The sequence below is a fragment of the Chinchilla lanigera genome, unplaced genomic scaffold (genome assembly GCF_000276665.1).
Source record: "Chinchilla lanigera isolate Chin_1 unplaced genomic scaffold, ChiLan1.0 scaffold00023, whole genome shotgun sequence".
Lineage (NCBI taxonomy): Eukaryota > Metazoa > Chordata > Mammalia > Rodentia > Chinchillidae > Chinchilla > Chinchilla lanigera.
Genome location: NW_004955424.1, coordinates 14,861,106 through 14,871,779, shown reverse-complemented (window position 1 = coordinate 14,871,779; position 10,674 = coordinate 14,861,106). Strand labels below are relative to the sequence as shown.

General features: G+C 45.8%; 1 protein-coding gene and 1 pseudogene across 1 annotated transcript in view; one reads left to right on the top strand and one right to left on the bottom strand.

Moving 5' to 3' along the window:
* Positions 1 to 2,667: 2,667 nt before the first annotated feature.
* Positions 2,668 to 3,594, bottom strand: LOC102024477 (annotated as a pseudogene).
* A 2,265-nt stretch (positions 3,595 to 5,859) lies between these two features.
* The window catches only part of Pcyox1 (prenylcysteine oxidase 1), an 11,166-nt gene continuing 6,351 nt past the window's right edge, over positions 5,860 to 10,674 (top strand). The window contains exons 1-3 of the mRNA XM_005385617.2: positions 5,860 to 6,051; positions 6,908 to 7,114; positions 7,990 to 8,164. Coding sequence (XP_005385674.1) covers positions 5,940 to 6,051; positions 6,908 to 7,114; positions 7,990 to 8,164 — 494 coding nt within the window. The 5' untranslated portion in view covers positions 5,860 to 5,939. The remainder of the gene's footprint in view (positions 6,052 to 6,907; positions 7,115 to 7,989; positions 8,165 to 10,674) is intronic.

Here is a 10,674-nt window from a genome sequence, read left to right as displayed (position 1 = left end):
TTTTTTTTTTTTTTTGAGATAGGGTCTCACTGTGTAGTTCAGAATGGCCTTGAGTTCACTACATAGCCTGGGCTAGTATCAAACTAGCTGTGATTCTCCTGCCTCAGCCTCTGGAGTGCTGGGATTACTGGCCTGTGCCACCATGACTGGCAAGCTTTGTGTAATTCTTTATAGGCCAAAGTTTTGGCCTAGTGAGGGGGGCTCAGAGGAACCTGGCTGCAGTTTGGTCAGGAGAGAATGGTCTTCACTGTTGGTCTTCCTAAAGGGACTTTTTTGGACAACATTTATGTGACTAAATGTTATTTATTTACTTTTTGTTTGTTTCGAGACAGGGTCTCCTTGTGTAGTTCAGGCTGGCCTAGAACTCACTGTGTAGCCCATGCTGGCCTCAAACAGGTACATGCCACTCTGCCCAGTTTATCTTATAATTCTACTTCATATATGTGGTAACATTTTTCCTCATGAGTTTTTCAACCATTCTGAGTTTCACTGGCACTACTGTTTCGAAAGGCAAGGGTGCAGAATGAGAAGGCCTTCCTCCCACCATTTTGTTTTTTTTTTTTTTTTGGTTTTTCTCCGGTACCAGGAACCGAACTCATGACCTTGCGCTTGCCAGGCAGGCGCTTTGCCACTGAGCTAAATCCGCAGCCCCTCCCACCATTTTGTAAATATTTTAAACTATTTCATTGAAGTGCTTCCCTGTTCAATAAACGCTTTTGCAAGGTTTCATTATCAGAAGTCGATTTCTAGATATTACCCTCGGGTCAAAAGTCACTAACTGGCTAATTTTAGCCAACCAACAAATATTTACGGAGGGCCTTTTGTATTTAATAGTTGGAGTGCAATAAAAACTACGGTTTAATTTTTTTGTCTTTTGTAGATGTAGTGAAAAGGGGATTAACTCTCCTTATTTATATCTTCGTAAGTAGAAGAAGATGGATGAAGCATTTGCATCTTCATCCATAAAACCTTCATGCCCTCCCTGCTCATTGTGTTCCTCTGGTCTCTAAGTAGCCCCTCAAATATGCCAGGCATTTGTTTGTTTGCTCTTTCCCTACATATCTACATAACTCACTCCCTCACTTCCTAGCACTTTTTGCTCAAATACCATTTATACAATGAGGCCCACCTTAAGCATCCTAGCTATCTGTCTATCTGTCTATCTATCTATCTATCTATCTATCTATCTATCTGGAAAACTAATGAATTATGATGGGTGTGGTGGTGTGCATCTGTAATCCCGGCACTCGGGAAGCTGAGGCAGGAGGATCACCAAGAGTTCGGGAGCCCACTTAGGGCTACATTGAAGAAGCTCAATGCCAGTTTGAACTGCGTAATGAGACTTTGTGTCAGAAAACAAAACAAAACAAAACAACCGAAATAACAATAACAAAAAAACAAACCAGACAAAAAACAAACTAAAGAATTATTTCATTTAGTGGGAAGAGATAGGTAAATGAGAGAATTTATACACTATTAAAAGGGATGACTTTTCACAAAGGAAACAGATTTGCACTAAACAAGATGTCTTGGTATTAGTGACCAGTTTATTTCCAATCTAGTTTTCTTAAGAAGTTCAAGAATAGTTAAAAGCCTCAGACTTAAGTTTTAATACAGACAGACAGTTGCAAATTCACCCCTTAGTCATTTAAATCTGAGTAAAAGCTACTCCTGGATGAGTATTTTTTCCCTAACATTATTTTCCCTCCAGGCTCTAGAATGTCACACCTCACATTCCTAGTAGAAACCACATACAGGATTGGTTAAAACCCCAACCAACCCAGAAAGGATCATATTGTAGGAAAGTGTTCTTTTTTTTTTTTGAGACAGGGTCTCACTATGTAGCCAGGTTGGCCTTGATTACCTGTAGTGATCCACCTGCCTCAGACTCCTGAATGCTAGGGTATTATAGGCGTGTGCTACCATGCCTGGCTACAAAGTGTTCTTAAAAGAAGAAAGAACAAGTAAAAATGTGAACATCTTGTATAATTGTTGCTGAAAAACAGCAAAAGCAATTCTAAACCATCATGCCTACCGTACGGAAAAGTATGACTGGTGCAACCAAGTATGTAAGGCAAGAGTAGTTGAGTATCAACCTCTATTTCTCTTTCTTTCTTTTCTTTCTTTGAGACAAGTTCTCGCTATGTAATCCAGGCTGGCACTGAACTCACTATGTAGCCCAGGCTGGCCTCAAATTCACAGTGATCCTCTGCCTCAGCTCCCCGGGAGCTGGGATTCCAGGCATGCACCACCATGCCCGGCCATAAGTCTTCAAAGGTTGGCAATATTGAACACCGCACAAGCCGTGTAGTATGAAGCCTTTTTTTTTTTTTTTTTGCTGTACTGGGAATTGAACTCACAACCTTGGGCTTGCCAGGAAGGCACTTATGCCACTGAACTATATCCCCAGCCAATGAACCTTTTTTTTCAGGTCCCTGTACTTGGATTTGGAGATGAACTGGCTCTCTGAGCTCTCATTCATCAGGCTGTTCTCTTTCCCCATTGAAATGAACTTTCTTTTTTAGTTACTGAGGACGGAAGATCAAGACGTTCTGGACTACTTGCCAACAACAGGCACTTCTGTTCCTGTAGCGAGCTGTAGCTCTTCGGCAGGCTGTCTGCGCTGGCCAGTTTGTCCTCTGCTAGTCTCTCTCTCCGACACGAAGATCAGTTCCTTCTGTTCCAGTCTTTCCTCCTGGGCTTTAAGGGCTTTCTCCACTTGTACAACTGCACTTCCTTCAGTTTCAGCTTGCACAATACAGGCTGGAATCCTCGCCTCTCACGTGACGTTTTTGCTTTTCTGCAGCCAAGTCTGCTATTAAAGGGTGCTCAGTAATTTCTTCAACAAAAGCGATGGTCATCCTTTAAATTCAGCATCCTCCTAACGATGTCATTCAGTCTATCAGAGTAACCATAGGGCAGTGGCCTAACTTTGCCTTCTCTGATCTTCCCAGCTAGTTCTTGGTTGAAAGCCGTAAATGGAGACATTAATGCACATAATTCATACAGCACAGGACTCAGTGAGCAGACAGCTGATTTCTCCTTGTGGGACCCGTGACTCGTTTGCTCAGGAGGGCGGAATAAGGTGTGCTGACAAACGGTTTTGTGGAACTCATGTCCTAGTTTAGTACCCTAACTAGCCCGAAGTCTGCACGTTTGAAGTTTCACTTGCCAACAAGGAAAGCGTTGGCTCTTTTCAGACCGTGATGCGGCTCGGTCTGACCCCCCTCACTTCATCTGTGGCGTTCCGCCGGGCCAGCATGCACTGAGTCATCACTGCAAGGACAAACCCTTCACCTAAATATCGTCATTCTTTAGTCCCTTGTCACAGCCAGGCCCCCTCCTTTGAAACCTTCTATCACACCGTACAGTGTTGGTCTGGTCACTATTTGGATCATGGTAACAGACCACGTTTGGGTGTTTCAGTTCAGGAAGCGAATCCACTGCAGAGACAGGCATTTGTTTCTTGGCTGCTGTCACGGAGCCAAAGTCAGATTCTTCCAATCTGATTGGTTTTTCAGTGCATAGCTGGCTGGCTCCGAGGCAGGAAGGTGTCGTGGGAGGGCCGAGGGGGAAGAAAGCTGCTGGCCTCATGGAGGTCAGGAATCAGAAAGAGCCAGCGGAGTTAAGATAACAGCTCATCTGCCATTCTTCTCTCCCCTCTCTCTACAGAGTATCATTTACCTATTTATTCTAATCATCATTTCTCCCTCCCTCCCTTTCTCTCCATTAGAACGTCAGCTTTGTTAGAGTAAATATCTATGTATTTATTTATTTTGGTCTTTTTGAGACAGGGTTTCACTGTTCAGTTCAGGCTGGCCTTGAACTCACTTTGTAGTCCAGGCTGGCTTTGAACTCACAACAATCCTCCTGCCTCAGCCTCCCGAGTGCTGGGATTACAGGCATGTGCCATCATGCTGGCTGTTTTCTAAATCTGATTTTTCACAAGGACTCAGACGGTTGCCTGTCACTTAGAATGAACTCCAATCTTTCCCCAGTGAGTGAATGTTTTTTGCTGGATTTTCTATTCCACATTTACAAGTTCTACCTTTCGTTGTACCCAACTCAGTTTTCTCCCATTTCCATTGTTGTTTATGCTCACTTAGTTCTTGTCTTTCTTTTGGGGGGAAGGAATATTGTAATTGCAGAAGTGGGATCATGCTGTACTCATCACTCACCCACTAGCTTTTCTCAACTAATAACATCCGGAGAATAGTTATAGGCCAGGCATTCTTTTTGATGCATGAATAGCATTTTACTGTATGGCACCAGTACAGTATCAGTATGTAACAGATATAATTTTCTGAATTCTTGGTTGGGACAGATCGTTGTTGGAAAAGACAAATTAACAAGAGAAAAACAAGCAAAAGTTTGATGATTTATATTTCATATATACATGGAAGATACCCAGAAAAATAAGTAAATCTCAAAGAGGTGGCTCAAATTCAGGGATATACAACATATTCAACAAAGGACTGTAAATTTTTAGAGAAGTGACAAGACAAAGAAAAAGGATTTTGAGTCTCCAGGGATGCCAAATTGTGGGAAGGCAAAGAAAGGGTAGAAAAAGTTCTTTGGTGAAGTTTGTCATATAGATTCCTCTGATCCTGGCTTGTTAAAGTCTATCAAAAGACAAAATTAGGGTCAGGGATATAGCTTAGTGGCATAAGCGCCTGCCTGGCAAACATAATTGTCCTGAGTTCGATTCCCAGTACCAAAAAAAAAAAAAAAAAAAAACAACCGAAAAGACAAAATCACGCAAGTGTAAGTCTCAGTTAAGTTTTGTTGTAGTTGTTGTGTGTGCGCGTTGAAAATCAAACCTCAAGTATACTAGGCAAACGCTGTACCCTGCGCTATGCCCTCAAAGCTCCTCAGCTGGAGTTTTGGAAACACTGCTGTATTGAATAGACCAATCCTGTGAGTTGAGCAGTGGAGGCTGACTTTATAGGCAGAAAGGCGGAGGAACACAGAAACAGAACAAAAAATGGATTGGCCTTTTAGGTACTAAGCACAGGGAACTTCCTCACTGTGTCTGCTAAAACTGACTTGTCTGGAGATTTGGCTGTTGTGTATCTCTCCCGGTTTCTTGGAAGGTCACATAACAGTTTTAGCCTGGTGGCGAGGAAGTTCACCATTAGTGGCTCCATCTTGGTTTGGTCTGTTGGACATGGTGCGCCTGCTGAGTACAAACCAATGGTTTCCTATAAACTGTATTTAAAAGACCTAAAGCTGTCTTCACTGTTTAATTCTTGTCCTCCCAGGTAGAAAGGGGAGGAGGGACACTTTGCTTCTGTAAATTTATGCCCTGCTTTTGGGCAGGTGGGGGAGGGCAGAGAGCTTTCCTTGTACCCACAGCTTCTCAGTTGCCTTCGGTACGAAATAATTCTCATACCAGGGGCATATTTTGGGGTGGCGCATTCCGGTCTCCTGTCGGCACACTGCTTTTATTCTCGTCCATCGCTGTATTCCGCTCCCATCGCTTTGCACCGCCGAACCCTCGGTCTCCTTCATTTTCTTTTCACCTCGCACCATTTCCCCATTCATCTCTTGCCCAAGAGCCTCCGGAACAAAGGGATCACTTAGTAAACATCTGTTGCTCCCTGTCTTGACAGCCGTTGGCTGTGTGCCTTCTCTGAGACGGTGCCCCTGAAGGGACTGCCAAGGGGCACTAATGAAGGCGCCTCACTCAGAGACGTGGGGCTGGGTCTCCCCAGCACCTAGGACGTCTTCCGAAAGGGTGTGCTTGGAGGCCGGGGCCGCGGGGAGGGAGCTGCGGAGGTGGGCGGACCTAGGGGCTGGGAAGGGGCGGGGCTTCGCCAGAGGGGCGGGGCCTATCTCGAGGGCGGGGCAGGGCTCGGGGCGGGGCGGACGGGCGCGCAGTCGCGCCGCGGCTCGGGGACTGCGGGAGCTGGCAGACGTCTGCTGCTCTCAGAGAGGCCATGGGGCGCGCGTCTGCGGGGCTCGAGCTGTGGCTGCTGGGGCTATGGCTGCTGCTGTGCAGCTGGGGGTGCCTCGCAGGCGCCGAGCCGAGGGCCCCTCCGGATAAGATCGGTAGGCCAGAAGCGGGCGGCGCAGGAGGCCGCCGGAGCGTGGCGGGCCTCGCAGCGCAGTTCGCAGTTCTCCGTGTCCTCGTCTCTGGGCCGCTGTCGGGCTCCCGGAGGGCCGGATCGCGCGCTCCCGGGCATGGAGAGATGCCCAGTAGAGGCATGGGCGGGGGTGGGGACAAGCGCCCTGCAGTTCAGCTTTGGGGCTGCGCTCCGGGGAGACGAAGGTCTGTCGTGCCGCCTTCCTTTAGCTGCACCTGCGGAACCCCTCGGCGCGCGCAGCAGACACCGCCCCGGGATCTGTGCGAACGGCCCGGCGTGGCTGCGACCCTTCCCCATCCCCGCCTTGCTGAGGTCGGAGAGGCCCCGGGCCTGCACCGTTTCTCTGCCTAGGACTGCTGTAGCAGCCCAAACAATCTGCAGTCTGTTGACTTTTTCGTTTCAGGACTTTGGATTGTGGCCCCCTGGTCTCCCACGCCCCCAGGGAAGGCTGTATCCCGTGGGATCGTTAACCTGTCTCCGTGGAGTCTCCACCGAGACAAAAGAGCTAGGCGAAAATGGCGGCCACTTTATTTAAAATGCGTGCTCAGAAGGCCCACCTCGTCTCTCCATCACATGGGCCCAGCGAGGGGGGCTATGGCCTCTTGGTGCCTTTAGAAAAACCTATGAGGATCTTTGGGCATCTGGGCAAAAACCAAGTTAATGTCAATCTTCAGCTTGGGGAGCAGGGATTTTTATGTTCAGAGCAGCCCGTCCCAACTCGTGTTCCCTAAATGGTTGAGTAACCTCTAATATTAGTGGCCCTTCAAAAACAAAGTCCATACTGGTAAGAGAAAACTACTGTCCCCTTTTTCCCCTCATAGCCATTATTGGAGCTGGAATTGGTGGCACTTCGTCAGCCTATTATCTACGGCAGAAATTTGGGAAAGATGTGAAGATTGATCTGTTTGAAAGAGAAGAGGTAGGGGGCCGTTTGGCCACCCTGAAGGTGGAAGGGCAAGACTATGAGGCAGGCGGTTCTGTCATCCATCCTTTAAATCTGCACATGAAGCGTTTTGTCAAAGACCTGGGTATGTAATTTGGGTCTTAGAGCTAAGCAGATTTCTGTGACCATCTCTGGATATTTTTGCCATATGGAGAACTAGACTTTTTCTGTCGCGCTAATTATCTTTTACAGAAGAGCTGGTAAAAACGGTTTTCTTCCGTGTCCAGTTGACAGTTGGTACTGGTTTGTTAGGAGCCATTCTCTTGTAATGGAACACTAGTTATCTGCATCTTCAGTTATCTGGAATTACAGCCATGGGGTGGGGTGAGGATGCCTGCTGTTGTGAATTCTTAAACCTCTGGGTTTGTGTTGAAGAATCAGAGACCGTTTGGAACTAGCTGAAACCTTAGAGTGCTCATTTGCTTGCAGTGTCTGGCTTGAAGTCATTCATACAGCTCTGGGTACAGAGATGTGCTGCCTAGCACTCAGGGCTTCTGACTGCTGCCCTCCACGCTGGCAGAAGAGCTGAACAGGTTGTGGCAGCAGTCTGGCAGGCCTTGCAGACTCCTCAGGGAATATCGTGTAATTTTGGCCTCTTTCCACGTACCTGAAACACCCAATTTTGCAAAATAAGATCTGAATAGGAACTACCTTCCACATTCTCTGTACCACGTTAGTACCACATTAGTACCATTTTCTCCAAGACTAAGAATAGCCTGTGTAATTTTGATTTATCTGCATGATCTTCTGACCCATCTCCTGAGTCTAGTTTTGGATATAGTACAGTGAGTATATTGCACTGTTCTAAAGATAGAGCTCCTTAAATGAGTCCCCTGAGAACAAGGGGAAGCCAGGAATTCACTCACTTTGGAGTGTTCCTAGGAGGTTCTCCAGGATTACCTTCTGTCACGGGACCAGTGGTGGAAGTCTCTGATTTAGCTATCCTTTCTGTTTTTTCAGGTCTGTCCACGGTTCCAGCTTCAGGTGGCCTTGTGGGAGTGTACAACGGAGAGACTCTGGTGTTTGAGGAGAGCAGCTGGTTTATAATAAACATGATTAAATTAGTTTGGCACTATGGATTTCAGACTCTCCGAATGCATATGTGGGTAGAAGACGTGTTAGACAAATTCATGAGGTAATGTGTTTCCCCTTCCAGTGAACCTAAGAATTTTCAGTTTGATGGATTTTAGGGATTATAATTTCTTAGAGCAGTTCTCTAGATAGCTGCAAGTCCTGTTTATAAGATTGTTAGGCAAAATATATTTTTTTCCTTCTTTAGTCTTTGATTTTATTTCCATTTTTAAACAGCAGCTAACAGCTTGGAAGATGCCTCACTAGTGAGGGCCTGCCCCATGCATTCCACAAAGTGTTAGGCAAAATATTTTGTAGAAAATATGCAGACCACTGATCTACTTGGAAATTGAAGGTACGGTTTATTTTTGCTTCTGAATTGCACTTTGCAAATACTTCCTTAGTGTTGCCAGATACTCCTAGATGTCTATGAAAATTAACTTCTTGAATTCTTTTGGCAACTTTCTCAGGTATATACTGTTGTTGGCTTTTTTTTTTTTTCAGATGTGAAAGTTGGGGGCATCTGTCTCTCTCTCTCTTTTTCTTTAGTTCTAGGGATTGAACCAAGGGCTTTCACACTGAACTACATGCTATCCCTTTGTTAAAATTTTTTTTTATTTTCAGACAGGTTCTCATTAAATTATCCAGGCTGGGCTTGAATTTGTGATCCTCCTGCTTGAGATTCCTGCAATGCTGGATTAAAGGCATCTACCACCACCCAGCTGCATCTGAAGTTTTTTTTGTTTTTTGAGACCGGGTCTATGTAATTTGGGCTGGCCTTGAACTAACTGTGTAACCGAGGCTGGCTTTTAACTCATGGCAGTCCTCCTGCCTCATCCTCCTGAGTGCTGGGTTACAGCTGTGCACCACCACACCACTTTATGTCTGAGTCTTAAGTATGCAAGTTCAGGGCCAGCACTGTAGCTCAGAGGCACACTGCCTGCCTGGCAAGTGCAAGGTCCTGAGTTCAATTCCTGGCGCGTGCGCACGGACACACACACACACACACACACACACACACGCAAAGTATACAAGTTTACCCATGTAGAAGGTGGTGGAGCTGGGAGTTTCCGCGCAGACAGTCTGGATCTAGCATCCTTACTCTTTTTCTTTTACAGTACTGAGGATTGAACTCAGGGCCTCATACATGCTAGGCAAGCACTCTACCACTGAGCTACATCTCCATCCCTTTTTATTTTTTGAAATGGTCTCACTAAATTGCCCAGACTAGCCCCCAACTTGTGATCCTCCTACCTCAGTTTCCTGAGTAGCTGAGATTACAGGTGTGTTCCTGTTTTCTTGGTTGAGACCTCACTTTTTTTTGTCTTTCTGAGACAAGGTCTCACATGCATTTCAAGGCTGGCCTTGAGCTCACTTTGTAGTCTAGGCTGGCCTCAAACTTGCAATGATCCTCCTGCATCGGCCTCCTGAGTGCTGGGATTACAGGCATGTGCCACCCCACCTGGCAAGACCTCACTTCTATGTTTTTTTGTTTTTGTTTTTCTTCCAGTACCAGGAATCAAACTCACGACCTTGCGCTTGCCAGGCAGGCGCTTTGCCGCTGAGCTAAATCCGCAGCCCCAAGACCTCACTTTTAAAGTCTGCACTGTACTGGTGTGCAGATGAATGAGATAATATGTATAAAAGCTCATAGGAAATATAAGAAAAAGTTAAATGAATTCTCTCTTTCTCTTTCCCAGTGCTATAAATTGAACTAAGGGTTTTGCACATGCTAGGCAAGCTGAGCTATATCCTCACCCCTTACATGAGTTTTGATAATAACATGATGTTTTAGTGAGCCAGTAGCCTAGAGCAGTGGTGGCGAACCTATGGCACATGTGCTGCTGCTGGCTGTTTGTTATCATTGAAAGCTCTAAAAGGTTCACCATCGCTGCCCCAAGAATTTAAGTTTAAATTTCTGCCTTCCTCCTTCCTGTCTTTTGGGATGCTGGAGGTAGAACCCAGGGCTTCTTGCACTCTGGGCAAGTCCTGTACCGCTGAGCTACACTCCTAGCCCAGTGTTGACAATTTTTGCTATGTTTTCATTGCTTTTATGGAATAACAGATTCTTAGAGGTTCTTCTTTCCTTCTGAAAATGCTTTAAAGCCTCCTGCCTTTACATTTTGACTGTGTCCCTTCGTATTCTCTGAATCTTTCTCCTCTGGCCTCACTGTTTCTTAAAGATGCCAGGCAGGTTTCTGTGGTGTGCCTTTGCATTGCTTTTACCGTTGCCTGAAATATTGTCCCTTCTAGATGTTTGCGTGACTTGCATTCTTACCTCTTTCTCTTTTTTCAGATGTCACCTTCTGAGTGAGGCTTTCCGTGACCACTTCACTTACTTTTCGGACCTTCTTACTTAGAATTACTATTTTGCCAACCCCATGCATTCCTAGTTGTTCTTTCGAGCTTATTTTTTTCCTTAATACTTAAATCCTCTGGAGCTGGGGGTGTAATTCAGTGATAGAGGGCTTGCCTACTATGCACCAAGCCCTGGTTTGGATCCCTAGCACCAAAAAACAAACAAAAGGGCCAGGTATATTGGTAAGGTATGACATGGTTTTTTTTTTTTTTTTT